Below are 17,542 nucleotides of genomic sequence, written 5' to 3'. Positions count from 1 at the left end.
AGGATACGAGACAGGAGTGGAATGTTGTATGGAGAAAGTGCTGTTGATCTTATCACTGTGGGCTCCATCAGTGATCTACCCAGGTATCTCCGGTTACCATTTCAATACTTCCGGTCATGAAAAGACAATACCTGTTGTATCCGATTGGTATTACCAAACCGGTGGCAGCGTTCTCCTTCCACAGAATAAGACAAACCGACGTCATGCAGATCGTGATTGGCTGAGCGTGCTCCAGGCTAGTGCAGCACGTGCATGCAATGGACTTCCTGATAACAGCTTCCTGAAACTAGCTGGAAGGCTAGACTGTGCCGGCCACCCACCAGATCTCAAGCGTTATTTCAGTCGCTTAAACTCCTTACATCAGGCCCTGAAGCGACTTCTGTCTCCTCTACTTTGCTCATTGAGGGCATGTTCATGCGCTTTATGTTTTGTGCTGTTTGTCGAGACGCTTCTTCAACATAATCCCCAACAAGCCCATGCAGTTGAACCGAGTATAGCATTGCCACTGTCGCAACCTCGATTTAGCCGAATTCAGTTTGTCAATTCGTCATGCGTTTTGGCAAGACGCTGAAGAACTCGATTTACCCCCCCTGGGGTGGGAAGTACATCGACTATCACAAATTGAAGGTTCTCTTGAAAGAACATGATGTCACTGAAGACGCAAGTGACTCAGAAGAGTCTCCCTGGACAGAACAGGACGAGGAAGCCTTTGTCCAGGAACTGATCAATGTGCAGCTTGACAAGGTCCATTCTTTCCAGGTTGAGACATCTCAGCAGCTGAAAGAGCGTACGTCTGCCTGTGAGAGCAGGTTACTGCCATTGGCACCCAATGCGGGTCAGGAGACCACCACCACCACCACCGTGGACGACAAGGAAAAAAAGAGCATTGCGTCTGAAGTTCTTCAAGAGTTGGACCAAATTGCCAAAGAAGTTAGCGAGCTCCAGAAGTACAGTCGCATCAATTTCACTGGTTTCCTAAAGGCTGCCAAGAAGCATGACCGCAAGCGTGGTGCACGATACCGTGTACGGCCGCTGCTGCAAGTACGTTTATCGCAGCTCCCTTTCAACAGCGAGGACTATTCGCCTCTAGTTCATCGGATATCGGTAATGTATTCCTTTGTGCGACAGATCCTGAGTGAGGGTGCTGTCGAATCCAAGGATGCCAGCGAGCCCCGTTCTGGCCAGGATGCGTACTCATCGTACAAGTTCTGGGTCCATGAAGATAACATCCTGGAGGTCAAAACTTACATTCTTCGCCGATTGCCTGTGCTCATTTACAACCCCAAATCCTCGAGGGATTTTGAGTCGCTTCCTGAGGACCCCACAATTACATCTTTGTATTTCGACAACCCCCAGTTCGACCTCTACAATCAGAAAGTAGCTAAAGCCCCCGAAGCCGGGTCGCTCAGACTTCGGTGGACCGGGGATCTCAAGGACACGCCCGCCATTTTCCTGGAGAAGAAGATTGTGACCAGTGATGACTATAGCAAAGAGGTGAAAGTGCAGCTTAAGAAGAAGCATGTGCAGGAATTCCTTGAGGGCAAATATACGTTCGAGAAACAGCTGCATCGAATGGAAGGTTTGAATAACGGCGAATCAGCAGAGGCGGAGACGCTCAAAAAGGATGTTGAGGAGCTGCAGTCATTCATCAAGGAGAACAACCTACAGCCCATGCTTCGGGCCAATTACACCCGCACTGCATTCCAAATACCCGGGGATGATCGCATTCGGATTTCCCTCGACACTAACCTTGCGCTCATTAGGGAAGACGCGCTAGACGAAGAACGCCCGTGTCGTGACCCGACCGATTGGCATCGGAGGGATATCGACGATAGCGGAATGCAGTACCCCTTCGACGGCATCAGAACCGGCGAGGTCAACCGGTTCCCGCACGCTTTGCTGGAGATCAAGCTGCGGGGCAGCGCACATCATATCGAGTGGGTCAACGAGCTCATGGTCTCCCACCTGGTCAAGGAGGCACCGCGTTTCTCGAAGTTCGTTCACGGTGTCGCTCAGCTGTTTGAGGACCATGTCAATAGCTTCCCCTTCTGGTTGAGCGAACTGGAGAATGACATTCGACGCGATCCCGAAACAGCGTTTCGAGAAGAACAGGAACGGCTTGCAAAGCGTGCCGAGGATGATATGGCCGTCGGAAGCTTCCTGGGCAACCGAGCAAGTCCTACCGTGCGCCCAATGGTTGGATCCCCGGTTACCATGTTCTCGGAACTGGGCTCCTCAGCGCGGGCAAGACAGCCATCGCAGCCTGGGCCACAGCCGAGTAGGCCTACCATACAGGAAGGAGAAGGCCGCACATTTCCCGAGGAGAGTGCTCCGGGAGAAACGCAGCCGATAACGTCATCCCGCTTGGCCGCACTCTTCCCGTCTTTCCCCATCTCGCGATCTAGCCGCTCGCATCGACAGTCGGTTGTCCTGCCACCCGGTGTGCGTGAACCCCTCACCTGGATCAAGGATTCGGGCCCTGTCCGTGTGGAGAGCAAGGTATATCTTGCCAACCAACGAACCTTTATCAAGTGGCTGCACATCAGCATCCTGCTTTCTTCTCTGTCTCTCGGTTTGTACAATGCTGCGGGCAAACACAACGATATTGCTCGCGCCTTGTCCATTGTCTACACTTTTTTCGCCTTGTTCGCCGCCGCTTGGGGATGGTACATGTATGAAAAGCGGTCCCGGCTCATCCGGCAGCGGAGCGGACGTGATCTGGACAACACATTTGGGCCTATTGTCGTGTGCATTGGTCTGGCGATTGCCTTGGTGCTGAATTTCGCCTTCAAGGTAAGTCTGATCGGTTCGGAGATTCGATTACTGGGGCTGACATGAAGCAGTATTCGGCTACTATGAAGAGGATCAGGGAGCAGCAGCCCGGCGTTGACACACCCCCTATGTTCAACGTTTCATTTACTCCAGTGGAACATCCGGACACCTGGCGCTTGGTCAACCAGGGTGGACAAGGAATGTAAATGCACGTCTTTACGATGCTTGACGCGAGTATGACTGTGATAGCCTGTATTAAGTCGCTGTACATCCAAAAGTAACTGAACGAATATATATATGCATGGTTCACATGCGAGTGGTTGTCGATGATTGCGATGATTAATTGCCTGTATTACTTTACACCTGCTGAATTGTGAAACTGATAATGGTTGTAAAGCAATGTTTACAAGAGAGGCACAGCAGACCTGCAACGTCATATGGCTATGCTCTGATATGTTCGTTTCTACTCTGCAAGTCGTTGACTACTCAGCATAGGTTGGGCCAATATCCCGGCTTCGCAACGCGTCCTTTTCTTACATTCATTCTGCTCACTTCGCCCTTGCCGTCGTTATGTCATAACAGCGGAGTTTTAAGCCACTGCTAGACATTGCTCTTTTCTTCAGCATCAGTGGCAATCCTGGTCAGCTGTTCTGGAGTATAGTCGACACTAGCCTTGAAGGCTTCTTATCACCACCCCCTGGAGGGCTTCGTGATATCTGATAATGATGCTCCCGGGGACTTCGGTTGTGGAGAATGCAGATTGAATGATTTTTTAATGAACTGGGAATGTCAACCGAAAATTCAACCATACCCATAGGGGTATTGTGAATAAAGCCCTAAGCAAACAGACTTGCTAAAGAACCAAAGCCATTCGCCAAAGAAACTCCTGCGGCCATCGGCCAGTCTGGAAATGCAGGTCAAGACACCAGGCAAAAAGCAACAGGATTTCAGAACGGAGACACTGGTACCACCACTGAGATTGGACATCAAAAGGTTATGCTCGCCCTCAACCTTCTTACCTATAATCAAACTTTGTGGGTGTTGTGGCCTTTACGGGGGTAGTACTTTGTCTCCTTGCTCCGTCTAGTTCCCCGGATTTCCTTTTCTTGGCTGATGATGTCACGGCGGATATCAGCAGTGTCAAGCAGTAAGTGGACAAGGCGCGACCGACAAGACTGCAATGGCTACGAGGGATGATGAGAATGTATTCTATTCACTGATTGGGTCAGAGAGTCCCTTCATGATCATCAGTATGAGCAAATACTTGTGATCAATTAATACATCAATGTGACCCACGAGCAGGCAGGAAAGCTGCTGACAAATCATCATCAAAGCAAAGAAAACCCGATAATCTACTCCGTAGTCTGCGGTGACGGCGAATTACTAGATATAGTATAGCGTGCCTATTCAGGAATAATGTACATGTGCCTCTTGGCATCGCAGTGCTTGGTCTATATAGCTTCCAACTTTCCCTCTTGACATTAGGTTATTTCCCCACCATTTCCTTTTGTTTCTTTCGCTTTTGGTTCTGTCTGGACCAGTCATCCCGTGTCCTGCACTTCGCCACCCCCTTAATCCTCTCTGGCAACGTGATTTTGGGAGATTGGATTTGCGGTTCGTGAGTAAAGAAGTCAAGTAATGAAATCAGTTTCTCATCCATTTGAATGTCCATCAACATCAACTCTTTCGAGCGCCTGAGAATAATAATATATATACATTGACCATTGCAACGACTCTGAGCGGCGGATAATAAGGTATCGGGATTAGGTTGGTACGTGCTATGAAAAGATTTTTGCTTTAGTTTAAGGCGCAGCTTGCTAATCTATCTCAGTTCAAGCAAAGTCTGTGAATTCCCATGCCTCGTCAGTCACTCTTCCCAGGTGCTGCTCCCATACGGAAGTTCCTGCAGTCGATTAGTATAGGAAACAGCGTTCAGCTTCAGGCCACACTTATTTCAAAAATAAAGACTTGATAACTACAATCACGAAGCCATATATCACGGAACTCTTGATAAGCCTCGCCGGCATCAATATAGGCCAGAATTCCAGCCGGAATCAGTCATCAAGAGTTCAGGAGGTTGGCATCTACCTGCATGAATATTGGCCAGACAGTACCGCTACAGGTTAGGGTCACCCCGAAAATAAATATAGATAATGGGCCCACGACGACAATCAATAGCACCCTCCATTGGGATGTGGAACAGTGTCACAGGCTTGTGCCCCCAAGTAGCGATTTATTGGATGAGACTGTCTGCTCGCCCCCGGCTTAACTGGATGTCTCTGCGTAAATTGGAGTAGTATTGCTTCTCATCCAATCGATCCCACAGGAAATGTGCCTTAAAATAAGGTGCATTCTGGAGAGTTCCCCCATGTTGAGAGATGAAAAGGTCAATGACCCTCTTTCCTCACTCCAGTCTGTTCTTATTATTTTGAAGCAATTAACTTTTGTATTAAACTATTCGGGCGCTGACGTGGTGGTGTCAAGCGAGCGGAGGCGTAGATCACGTGAGATTTGACCACTTGATGGGTGAGGGAATTGCCAGATCCTATCGCGGGCGGTGAGGGAGGTCATCAACCCCACTTTTCCATTCAATCTATCCAATCAGCTCGAGAACCATCTTCGCTGTCACCTGCAGGTGTGAACTTGGAACCCACCTCTTTTGAAGTGAAAGGTAAATGAAGCTTTGACACGGTCAAAGCATGTGACGCAACACAAGTCACCACTGCGGATCTCTGTTTCGCGAGAGCTCTTTCCCAGTTCTCCCAGTATTGTCCACGGTCTATCTATTTTTCATTTTCATCTTGATATTCGATGTGAGGCTGATCCTATACACTATGGCTCCTGGTTATTCTACCACCACAGTCACGCCGGTTTCGACAGGAACTCCAAAGTTTCCAGTTCTGCGAATTATGTCTGGGGACTGTAATTATCTCTTCACGGCCGGGAATATCACCGTCCGCTGTCCTTGTAAAGGGTTTACGGGAACGTCTAAGGATGGACAGCTGGATATTTTCTGTCAAAACTGTTCTCATTCGCTCACCCAACATGGAGACGTAAGTTCGGCAGAGGTTGATTCAACCCAACAAAGAAGCAGCCAGCTGGAAACATGTTAGATTGTGTCCTCAATCATCTCATGGCATAACTAATGATATTTATGATGAACAGCTTCCATTCTCTGTCCGTATATCAGTCCTCGATCGGAGACAGTCTCAAAACTCGCCGACCTCATTGATTCGCAGAAAGTTGTGCATGTGCGGGGGACCCCTGCGAGCGGAAAAACAACACTGGCTCGACTACTGCAGCAATATTATAAGGCTAAGAAGAGGAACTCAATATTTATTGACACATGGCGCGAGCTTGATGAATACCCTTCAGTAGGTGATGACCTTCACGCCTGGAGCAAGCTCGACAGAATGTTACGGACAAGATTTGATTCAAATATGGATTATCTGGCTCCGGGAACTATCCTCATTATCGACGAGGCCCAAAGATCCTATTCGGACACCCTCTTCTGGAATTCAATAATCAAGCCACGGTTGTCCCACGAAGGCCTAGATATCAGCTTCTGTCTTTTTTGCTGCTACGGGAGCCCGTTGACCGGTGTTGACATGGAGCTCGATACTGATATCAGAGCTTTTACGCCCGCTCATTTTAAGCTAGCTCAACGCGTGACGTTGACCCCTCAGTCACACCCATCATCGCCTCCGATTGGTCTATTCTTCACCCGATCAGAGTTCACGGATGCTGCACAGCGATTGACAGCGAACTCTCGTTTACAAGAAAAGTTTACCCTCCGTCCAGACGCCGAAGACTATCTTTTTTCGTTGACAAACGGACACCCGGGTGGTCTTAGCTCTGTGTTAAAGTACATTCACGACGTGAGTTTCTTCCTTCATTTCAACTAAAACGCAATTTATTTTCATGCACCCTTGACTAACTGAGTTTGCATTAGTTTTATCGCCATGCTATCAAGAGCCGTGATTTATCAGTCATAACCAAGGAGCACGTGGTCGACAGCTTGAAACGGGATCAGGATGTCTGGGACGTGCTGACTCAAGAGCCAATATCACGTTCACTGCCCCAGGGCCGTTGGCTCACGAAGGAAGTTGCAAACCTCCTCGCTAAGGTTTTGGAGGAAGGAAATGTACTAAGTGAGCCGAACAAAGAGGCAGAAACATGTTACAAGCGCGGATGGTTGCACAGAATGCAAATACTCGGAGAGGATGGTTACGACAAGGAAGTCTATGTGCTTCCTTCAAGACTCCATGAAAAGCATGTACCTCTAAGTATCCACTCCAGCTATCTCGATTGCATTATTTTAACTAATCCTAGGTGGATCGAACACTACATCGCAAAAAGAGCGAAAAGTCTACCCTCAGAATTCCAAAATTTACGAGATTTGACCCTTGCAATATTACAAGAGTTTTCAAGCTCGAATCTGAGGCACTCAGCCCAAGGCAAGACATTGTCAAGTGGTGCACAGCCAAAACCAATTGAGGCACAGTATCAAGACGAGTTCTACCGGTGTTTTAATAGGATAGCCGGTAGAGGTGTGCCAGTCTGTACCGAATGGTCTAGGACCACAGACGGTCGAGTCGATTTTTGGATTCCTGGCCAGAAATGGGCAGTGGAGATTGTCCGGGAGCAAGACCGAATCAACGAACACATTATGCGCTTTCACGAGAATGGCCAGTATTACCCTTGGCGAGTAGATGGTATGATCCAAGATTGGATCATTGTCAATTGTACCACTTCTCCGCCGACACGTGGTTAGTATATACCCCGCCTTATTCACCGTTGACTCAACTAATATAAGAGTAGGGTACGAAGAGACACAGCTTATCCATGCAGTTTTTAAGGAGGACTATGCAGAATTGGAGATTCTTGATAATCAGAGGGAAATTTTACAGACCTCCTTTTTGCACAATTGAGAATCCGGTGCTTCATTTGGGGCGGGCGAAAGGTTTATGGTAGTAAGTTCTGCGTACAACAGTTCGACAGTTGTTGATTTGAAATTCCAAGTGGGTCATTGCTAACCGATTAAATAATTTTGATATCGAATTTCGAAGTCAATTTTGAAACTATTCAGAAGCGCCTTGAAGGCGCCTAGAAGCGTACAGGGCCACTATCTACCTCGATGATAGCATGGCACCTTGCTGGCGTCAATTAGATCTATCCTAGTAGATAATTATTATAAATAGCCTCTCAGGTGTCGTTTACAACCTGCCTGAGGCGGTTAAATAATCGATCCCCTTGCATAGAAAGCCCCTCACTAACTAGATCCTTTATCTTACCCTATTCAAGGTTCATATCCGGCGACTTGGCAGGCTATCTAATGTGTTAAATTCCCTGATTCACAAGATCCTGCCTTGTATCAGCGCTCCCACGCCCAGAGGCCATCCTGTACGAAGCAGAGATCAAGGCCTACGAGCGAGGCGTATATGAGCCTCTCAATGCGATATAGCAGGGCCAGGTTTTCAGAGAGCTTTGTAGCGGCGGTTCTCTTATTATAAGCCTGGGCTAGTATTAATATATTAACAGGCAGCTGCAGCTGTCTCTCAACTATAGTGAGTTTTTCCCGACGTGCTCTGCGAAAAGGCCACAATTTTTGTGCCAAAGGCCACGCACAACCGTGTCCTTTTCGCCGTCACCCAGATTTACTCCGTACTTTGCCTCACTTCCAGAGTACCAGAATATTAGAATATAAAGCTATAATTCACACGGCGCACTCTCTTCCTTTTAGACCGCTGGCGCTGCCGCTGACCTCACATTTCGAACATCATGACCAACATCAACATCCAAATCATCTCCGACACCGTCTGTCCGGTATGTACCCAAGTAGTTTACCTCAATTCCTAAATCTAACCCCCCGGGTGAAAGTGGTGCTACGTCGGCTACCGCCGTCTCTCCCGGGCCATCACAGCCCACAAAGCCATATACCCATCCGACACCTTTACCCTCACCTGGCACGCCTTCTACCTGAACCCGGCCTCCCCGGGGTACCCCGGCGTTGACAAGCGCGAGTACTACGCCTCCAAGTTCGGCGAGGGCCGAGCCGCGGCGATTTTCTCGCGCCTGGCAGCCGCGGAAGAGCCCGACGGCATCGCCTTCAAGTTCGGCGGCAGGACGGGGAATACCCGCGACTCGCACCGGGTACTTTGGTATGCGGGCTTGAAGGAGAAGGAGGCGGGTGCCCGGGGGGGTGCGGCAGCGACTAACGGGGACGCAAGCGAGGAGAAGGTGGGTGGGCTGCAGACGAGGGTCGCTGAGCAGTTCTTCCGTGCCTACTTTGAGGAGGAGAAGAATATCACGGATCGGAAGATGTTGGTTGATTCCGCCGCGGCGGCGGGATTGGATCGTGGGGAGGTTGAGAAGTTTTTAGAGTCGGGCGATGAAGGAGGAAAGGACGTTGACCTCGAGGCCGAACGAGCGCGACATCGCTTGGTCACTGGGGTCCCGTATTTCACGGTACAAGGGCAATATGCCATCGAGGGCGCCGATGAGCCGGAGACCTTCCTGGAGGTGTTTGAAAAAGTGAAGCAAATCTCTTGATCTAGGGATATTCTAGAATGCCTATTGAACACGTCTAATGATGCAGAGTGTATGTAAAAACTCGGCCACGTTAGAGAGCCACGTTAGATCACATCACATATCATTTTAACTAGACTGGAAAATCCACATCTCTAGCAAACATAGCACGAGTTGGAACACTGACGGCATCAAGTACAAGTGCACCTCAACGCCATTCCATGCGAGCGCACAAGGACATCGTTGATTGGAGATGAAAACGACTCATCGCACAAGACTCCCGCTATCCATGACACACCTGAACAAGGAACCCACAAGGGATCTTTCAATGATAATACAAGGCTGATAAAAAAAAACTCCCAGGAAAAGGGTCACATCACAGAATCATCACATTGGCAACCGCGAAATCCGAAATTGTAGCAAGGAAGGGTCATTAATCAACGTGGAAGGCTGATGGACTTGGAAAGCCCAACGGAAGGGTTCCCAAGCGACGGCTTCATCAGTCGAATCAATAAGTGGGGGCTTGGCTCAGTTCAAAGTCAGGAATATGGTCAAACCAATCGGTATCAGGATTGTAGCGATAGGCCTTGAAGTCCACGCCGTAAGGCTTGGGCTCGAGCATGTACAGCATTCCTAGAGGCACGTCCAAGTCGGCAACTTCATCCCGCTTCAGTCCACGGAAGTAAGCGAGCAGAACACGCGCCACCGACCGATGGGTGACAATCAAGACGTGGTCCGTCATCCGCTCTACCTCGATGATCACAGCGCGAAGGCGGTTGATGACGTCTAGATACCCTTCGCCTCCAGGGCCGGGATAACGATAGAACAGTTTGTTCTTCTTGCGGATCGCGTACTCTTCGGGATACTTTTCGCGAATCTCGCTGTACGTCATGCCTTCCATCTCTCCAGCATACAGCTCATCCAACATTTTCATCTGTTTGACATCATACTCATCTTCGTTGAATCCTTCAACCGTCTGGACCGAGCGCCGCATCATTGACGACCACACACAGAAGTTACGCGGCCGATCTCTTGGAATGTAGGAAGGGTTGGGAGGCGTACTGTCACCGGGACGTGGGGGGAAGTGTCGCAGCATATTCTTTTGTTGCTGTAACTGCTCCCATTGATGCCGTTGATAATCGATGAAACGGGTCAAAGCCTTGGCATAACGGCGCCCGTTTTCGCTAATTTCGGAATCGCCTCCGATCCGGCCCAGCTGGTTGTCCTTACTCTCGCCGTGACGGGTGATCCAGATCTGACGCGGAGAGAGGTTGAAATTCAAGAGATAATAGACAACCTGCGAGGAAAGAAAGCCATGGGTTTGATGAGAGACGATTTTGCGTCCGACATCGATCATTCGGATATAAGCCATGCCGTGCTTTTCTTCATACTCTCCAAGAGGGACGTAGGACTTTTCGTAGAGGGCTACACGCTTCTTGAAATCCTCCAGCGACTTCACTGGGTCCTGACCTTTGTAGTCCGGGCCTGATAGCTTCAGACGCATGTTGGCTTCCAAGAGCTCGGGATCCACACAGCTGCTCTCTAAGAACAAGACACCCAGCTCAGGGCCAGCAACTTGGCGAATGTGGTCGACGATCAATTTGCGGCGCTCGAGGGTGCTGTTGGTGGCATCGAGAATACCCACACTGCCGCCCTGCACAAGGATATAGTCTAAGAGCTCATCCAGGGTATCCAGGGCAACCTGTTCACGCAGCTTGACAGCACGCTCATTCTGTGGGTCGAAGAACGATGCCGATTGATCCATTGGCTCCGGTGATGCTTCCGTGACCGTCTGCTGGTTGTCCGGTCCTGCATCGATAGAGGTTATGATCGTGCTGCCCTCCTGTTGCATAGAGGGATCTTCTTCCTGCCCATTGACTAGGATCTTAGCGGTGACGACCGGTGGCGGGAGGCTGTTAATTTCCGGAGGCGAGGTAGCAGACTCAGGAGGTGAGATCTCAGTCTGAGAGGGCTGTGTGTTCATCGTGCCCACGCTCACACTGAGACGTCGCACAGAGTCCACGAGATCCTTATGCACCGACGCACGCTTGTCACGAGGGCCCATGGCTTTAGCCGGAGAAGGAGACTTGCCTGCCGCGACACGACGACGTTCTCCGACATTGAAAATCTCTGTATCATGCTGCAGCCAGTTTAGGTAGCGAGCCAGCTTCTTCGTAACATAGCTCTTGCCTCGGGCGGGAAGGCCGACCATGACAATCACCAGCTTGGAGCCGAGATCTCTCTGAGCGATACGTCCATCGGGAGACACTTTGGACTTGGTCAGACCTGGGATATCGAGAGTGGTGGCACGGACTCGACTTGGGGTCGACACCTGGCTAATGCCATTGCTATATGCAGCATTATTGTTAGTAGGAAGCACGTTCTCACCGAATCGATCTGGGCGGAGAAACCAGGTTGACACAGTGAAGATATTTTTTGAGACAAATGAAAAGCAGATAATAACTCAGAATGCCTTAGAATGACATGAGCAAATGAAACACAGTTCAGCTATACAAGCAAGGTATGTTTGGGGGAATGATAGATCCGCCACGAGAACGGCAGATCAGGCACCCCAAACGGAGTGGCTTTTGGGCTGCAATCTGCACGATCTAGAATTCGAAACCACCCGAGGTCCCGATCAAGAAAAGACAAACGCCATCAAATCATAGGAAACCATTGGAGGAAACGAAAAGGGTAACATACATCTGTGGAGACGGAGGTGCGGTAGAAATCGGAGTGTCTGTTAGGGCGAACCCGACACCGTCCTTAGACGCACGAGATCCCTTGTGGGCATCGGAATGCAGTTCGTTCCCTAGCGCTCGTCCGACCAAAGTCTTCGGCGGCATAAGACTGGCGTCTTTCCCCGTCCCGTTCTTATTAGAACCTGCATGATTGTTTCCATCCGATGTGACACCGTTTCGCTGATGTTCAGGCGACGAGGCCGACGTCATGATCGCGGAACGCGCAATGTCTGAATGTTGCTGTGCCATCCAGGCAGAACAGCAGGGATGCAAAACGGAAGGAAAGAGAGGAAATTTAAACAAGACAAAGATGAGGTTTCAGGGTTGTGGCTAACAAAGAAGGGTTTTCTTATCTTGCGAGAAATGTGAGACGCAGCTTGGAATGCACCCGCCTGAGTCAGAGGAAGTTGAGGCGAGGGGGTGCAAAAAGAGAGGGAAAATCAAGTGGTGGGTGGGCGGAAGCAGCAAAATAATACCAGGTAAGGTAAATGAGTCAAGCAACGGCAAAACAGAACGTCACTACAGTACTGTCGACGAACTGAATTCACTGCTCTGAGGGAGAGATGTCTGAGACAAAGGAAGTTTTACAAAGCACAGTGAACAACGGTCAGGTCACTTCACCAGAATATACAGAGTGTGCACCGTCCAGATTTAAACTGCCGCCGCAAGAGCAGTTAAGTTGTTCCCATTCAAGAGTGGCCAGGAAGCTCCGGCTGATTGGATGCGGGTGCGCCGGCAAACCAGCTCTCAAGGCGAGGCAAGCACAGGACAGAGGCAGAACGTGATCAGATTATGGATCAGAATGGCACTTTCGAGAAGCAAGAAAATAGGGGGTAGTCAGATGTGTTCTCTGATCACAGCGACCGCGAAAAGTTATATTGTCGTCTACCTATTGCTTTTCCCTGATGAAGTCACTTCTGGGTCTTGAGGATAACAGTGGATCTTCGGAAGGCCGATCACCGCCGCAATGGTGAATGATGTCAAATCATGTCTACTCTAATCAGCTAGTTACTTATTTATCGTGAAGCCGTGAGAGAAGAATATAGAAATAGTCTTGAACAGCGTACCGGAAAACAGACGTTCTAAACATGGTTGCGGTTGTGTTGAGACACTCTATCTACCCATGTGCACAATCAGCCACAACAAAGCGGGAAAGACTTGGCTTGGGCTTGGGCGTGCAATGGATGTATGGGCAATTTCAGAATGCTTGGCTAGGTAAGGATGCGAGGGAAGAGGCGGATCCTGTACGGGGTGCATGATCCAGGGATAGGCAATTTCACCAGCTCATTATGCTGACAAGTAGGAAAAATCCCTGTGGGCTTTCGAGTGTATGCCCGCAATTGCATGACCCAGATTGACCTTTGTCTTCCACCATGGAAATTTGGCATTTGAGCTTCCGACCGATGATAACCTACGATAACTTACGGTCAGGGTGAAAAGCTACTCGAGGAACAATGTCACATCATCACAGTCGTGATTGCTACTGATCTGATGATCCGCTCGCCACACCCTCCCGATGAGGCAGCCTAAATCGTTATCTAACAGGGATCGGACTATCAAAATTCAAGCTCAACGTGTCTAGATGACTGCCTTACTGCAGCCCCATCCAGAATCTCCGCCATTCAGCATTTCGAAATCGCCCCATTGTTGACCCAATGATTTAGGCTGCATGCCTCCCTTGCTCCTCACTCGGATTCCGTCCACCACTCAGCATTGTAGCTCAGCGAGGGTTACCAGAAGCGCGAGGCAGCTTGGCTAGTTGCCAGTCCTCTTAATATCCTGCCCTCTGAATGTTCAGAGGCTGAAGGTGGGTTCAGGTAGCCTCCCTCAGAAGGACCATGCTTGCGCATCCTTCCGTGTCGGGCAAGGACGACAGCAAGCCTACTTGTATCACAATAAGTGCCTTGTGTCCGACGTGATGCATATAGTTTTGGGCTTTATTGTCCGTTGGACATCTCATTGGCAGCCTTGGTAGTTCCAAGTGGCATCACTGGATCAACTTGGAAGTTTATTATGTCGAGGTCGCCCCGTTGGTTCACCATCCGCTCCAATCGTATGAATTTCGAAAAAGTACCGGCTGAGGGTAACGCAAGCAGTCACATTCTGCGGGATTCTTGGCGCTTGGCAGTCACGCAGGGGGAGGCTCCCAAAGTTGCCGACGCACGCCGTTCTCCAGTTAGATAGTTTGATAGAGGTTAGGTTACGCGACGCCCCTTACTGTCCGCTGCCCTGAATTTATCGGCCCAGCCGCACAGTCAGCGCAATGAGGGTTGCATACGCAGCCACACTCAGGGCTGTAAGGACCAGCACTGCGTTCCCACTCGTCTTGAATTTGTGACGAGGAACCCCGTCTTCTCCGAGTTCAGAAAAGAACTGTCGGTTTCCCTGCTGACGACGGAAAAGACCGATGATGAGTACGCCTGTTCCGTAGATAGCAAAGAGAGCACCGGTGCTGTAGAACTCGCTGGTGAAGATCTTGAGGACAACGAGGGCAAATGAGAACTGTGACAGCGCTGTCCGGACATAGGCGCCTTCAAATGTCCGTTGCGCGGCTCGTACTTCGACAATCTCATCGGATGTTAAAGCGACCGTCCGGGCACGGTGCATCCGGAGACGATAGCGGTCAGCTGCGCGACGCTGGTACACGTCAGAGTCATACCACAAGACAACGCCGTAATACAAAGTCAAACGATGCGTATGGACATGGCTAAACCAAGTGAAGGAATTTGTATGCTAATTCCAGAGATGCACAGAACGTACCTCGAACATAGTGACGTGTCAGGCAGGGTGGGATGGTATGAACCCTCTAATTTCAGTAAAAACAAAGACAGCAGACTGTAGAGCGGCAAACCACAACGGAGTTGATAATAGCTGGGCTTTCGGCTGCCCAATCCTATTATCGAGCTCTTTGCCTTAATCTAAAGAAACGTGAGACTCCAATTTTAGCTGGAAGTTGAGTCCCGAGAGTAGGTTGATATGAACTCGAGAAGTTTCCGTTGAGAGAAATGTCACTTTCGGAGCTCACGTGGATTCTCCCCTCTCCCCCCCCCCCCCCCAACAAAGGAAAGATGGCGCCCCATATTGAAGAGTTCTTATGTCCCTGTTAAGGGCTAACAAGACTTACATATCTTTGCCATCCATCAGCGATTGGAAAGTGTTTATATCTTGTATCTCTTCGAATGTGAACAAGTATCTTCATCTACCATGTTGGACTTAATCTCCTATGATCCTAGTATGCTTAGTTCCAATGTAGTCCTCATCTCATTACTTCACGAAAGGCCTTCTCTGAAGCGACCTACAAAAAGGACAAACATCACCCCAGTGTCGGCTTTCGACTTTGCCCGATGCAGTAGGGTTCAATCGCCGTTTCTACGCCAATCTTCAGCCAGACAAAACTCGACGGGATTGATGGAGTTGCCCCCACGCCCCCACGTCGGCCTCTTGTCCGAACGATTGGATGGGGACCCCGTAAAGTTCGAAGATGGTGGCTTTGAATAACTTGGACAATCGGACAACAAGTGTATATCTGCTAAGTAGGTAGCCTGTCGGGTACAATTCCTCCGACTTTGTCATTTCCTTTTCTTGTTGTGGCCATTTCTCCTCCTTTGTCCATATTTTTGATCTTCACGCAATCGCAGGAGTCGTGATTAGCACACCTTCAACAGCACCAAGATGGGAAAGGTATTTGACGCTGCAGAAGGTACATTACACCTTAGACATCCATCGAGAGTGCCCCATCGATGTTCTGTCTATTAGTTGACAAAAATGACGACTAATCATCTCATCCTAATGCTCAGTCGCGAAGCATAATACCCCCGACAGTTGTTGGGTGATTTTGTACGGAAAAGTGTACGATGTATGTCTCCTTCAGCGTTTATCCTCTAATTGGAGTTGGTTCGTTTTGTTTGACACAACCTCCAGGTCACAGACTTTCTTTCGGAACATCCTGGTGGTGCCAAGATCATTCTCAAGCTAGCCGGCAAAGATGCTACCGAGGAATATGATCCCATCCATCCTCCAGGCATTCTCGAGGAGAACCTCAAGCCTGAGGCATTGGTAGGAACCGTCAATCCAGATACGTTACCCAAGATACAGGCAGAGCCTTCCCCAGCGGTAGCCGAGGAGAGCCAAGGGCAGGTCCCCATGGAAGCACTCCTCAACATGGACGATATTGAGCAAGTAGCCACAAAGAACGTCAGCAAAAAGGCCTGGGCCTACTATTACTCAGCATCCGATGATAAAATTACCAAGCGGTTCAATACCGAGGTGTATAGATCCATCATTTTACGACCAAGAGTGTTCATCGACTGCACGAAATGCGACTTGGATACCTCTTTTCTTGGACACAAGCTGGGAATGCCAATATATGTGTCACCTGCTGCTATGGCTCGCCTGGGTCACCCAGCAGGCGAGGCAGGCATTGCAGAGGCGTGCCGCAGCTTCGGAGCCATGCAAATTATCTCCAACAATGCATCCATGACACCAGAACAGATCGTCAAGGATGCGGCTCCGGATCAGGTCTTCGGATGGCAAATCTATGTTCAGATCGACCGCAAGAAGAGCGAGGCGATGCTGGCACGCATCAATAAGCTGAAGGCGATCAAGTTCATTGTTCTCACCCTTGATGCTCCCGTTCCTGGTAAACGAGAGGACGACGAGCGAGGCAATAATGTTGCTGCTTCAATGCCCGTTCCCAGTGCTGCGAAAGCGGCAGACAAAGCCGCGGATGGTACTCCGATTGTGAGCCAACCTGGTGGTGTTGGAAAGCAATTATTTGCCGGAACGGACCCATCTCTCACTTGGAAGGATACTTTGCCGTGGTTGGCTAAGCACACAGATTTGCCTATTGTTCTCAAGGGTCTCCAAACGCATGAGGACGCCTACATTGCGTCGCTTCACACTCCGCAAGTGAAGGGTATCATCCTGTCGAATCACGGCGGCCGAGCCCTTGACACCGCTCCTCCTGCGGTCCATACTCTGTTAGAGATCCGGAAATACTGCCCTGAGGTCTTCGACAAACTCGATGTTTGGGTAGATGGTGGCATCCGACGCGGCACAGATGTGGTGAAGGCCCTTTGTTTGGGTGCCAAGGCTGTAGGAATCGGACGGCCTGCCCTTTGGGGCTTGGGAGCCGGTGGCGTCGATGGTGTTAAACGTACACTGCAGAGTATGTTCTACCCTCAGGATAATCAGAAGCAGGTAGGCTGACATCTTTTCCAGTCCTTGCCGACGAAACCAAGACTTGCATGCGGCTGCTTGGTGTCGAAAGGGTAGAGGATCTAGGACCACAGCACGTAAGTTGATCTTCCCATGATCTCCAGATCTGACGTCGTCGCCTTGAGGGTTTCCTTTCAGCCACGGTACTGACCTTGATTAGATCAATACCCGAATCGTCGAGCAACAGATTTATGACGGCCCTTCTGGCCTAGATTCCATTCGGAGCGTTTTCCGTGCAAAGCTCTAGTTTAGAACATCTTAAAATGACCTTTTCGTCTCTTAAT

General features: G+C 49.7%; 6 protein-coding genes across 6 annotated transcripts; 4 read left to right on the top strand and 2 right to left on the bottom strand.

The window, feature by feature from the left end:
- The first annotated feature begins 302 nt into the window (after positions 1-302).
- Positions 303-4,071, top strand: AFUA_1G07250 (SPX domain protein). The gene is made up of 2 exons (XM_745380.2): positions 303-2,793; positions 2,844-4,071. Exons 1-2 carry the CDS (start codon positions 550-552, stop codon positions 2,976-2,978), a joined length of 2,379 nt encoding a protein of 792 aa, XP_750473.2. The 5' UTR covers positions 303-549; the 3' UTR covers positions 2,979-4,071.
- Positions 4,072-5,462: 1,391 nt separating this feature from the next.
- On the top strand, positions 5,463-8,114 carry AFUA_1G07240 (uncharacterized protein). The gene is made up of 6 exons (XM_077803861.1): positions 5,463-5,880; positions 5,938-6,650; positions 6,725-7,044; positions 7,105-7,541; positions 7,594-7,745; positions 7,842-8,114. Exons 1-5 carry the CDS (start codon positions 5,607-5,609, stop codon positions 7,701-7,703), a joined length of 1,854 nt encoding a protein of 617 aa, XP_077660032.1. The 5' UTR covers positions 5,463-5,606; the 3' UTR covers positions 7,704-7,745; positions 7,842-8,114.
- Positions 8,115-8,252: 138 nt separating this feature from the next.
- AFUA_1G07230 (DsbA family oxidoreductase) lies at positions 8,253-9,324 on the top strand (the record flags this gene model as incomplete). The annotated part of the gene is made up of 2 exons (XM_745378.2): positions 8,253-8,598; positions 8,653-9,324. The coding sequence occupies exons 1-2, from the start codon at positions 8,554-8,556 to the stop codon at positions 9,322-9,324; spliced, it is 717 nt and encodes a 238-aa protein (XP_750471.1). The 5' UTR covers positions 8,253-8,553.
- A 484-nt stretch (positions 9,325-9,808) lies between these two features.
- AFUA_1G07220 (6-phosphofructo-2-kinase PFK26) lies at positions 9,809-12,290 on the bottom strand (the record flags this gene model as incomplete). The annotated part of the gene is made up of 2 exons (XM_745377.1): positions 9,809-11,648; positions 12,004-12,290. The coding sequence occupies 2 exons, from the start codon at positions 12,288-12,290 to the stop codon at positions 9,809-9,811; spliced, it is 2,127 nt and encodes a 708-aa protein (XP_750470.1).
- A 1,986-nt stretch (positions 12,291-14,276) lies between these two features.
- On the bottom strand, positions 14,277-14,810 carry AFUA_1G07210 (uncharacterized protein; the record flags this gene model as incomplete). The annotated part of the gene is made up of 2 exons (XM_745376.1): positions 14,277-14,678; positions 14,802-14,810. The coding sequence occupies 2 exons, from the start codon at positions 14,808-14,810 to the stop codon at positions 14,277-14,279; spliced, it is 411 nt and encodes a 136-aa protein (XP_750469.1).
- A 294-nt stretch (positions 14,811-15,104) lies between these two features.
- Positions 15,105-17,505, top strand: AFUA_1G07200 (FMN-dependent alpha-hydroxy acid dehydrogenase; the record flags this gene model as incomplete). Its single annotated transcript, XM_745375.2, has 5 exons — positions 15,105-15,741; positions 15,839-15,897; positions 15,963-17,208; positions 17,262-17,335; positions 17,419-17,505. The coding sequence occupies exons 1-5, from the start codon at positions 15,714-15,716 to the stop codon at positions 17,503-17,505; spliced, it is 1,494 nt and encodes a 497-aa protein (XP_750468.2). The 5' UTR covers positions 15,105-15,713.
- Positions 17,506-17,542: the final 37 nt, after the last annotated feature.

This window comes from Aspergillus fumigatus, chromosome 1 (genome assembly GCF_000002655.1).
Source record: "Aspergillus fumigatus Af293 chromosome 1, whole genome shotgun sequence".
NCBI classification, from domain to species: Eukaryota; Fungi; Ascomycota; class Eurotiomycetes; order Eurotiales; family Aspergillaceae; genus Aspergillus; species Aspergillus fumigatus.
Note: the sequence above shows the minus strand (reverse complement) of the source record. Positions and strands in the feature narration are given on the sequence as shown.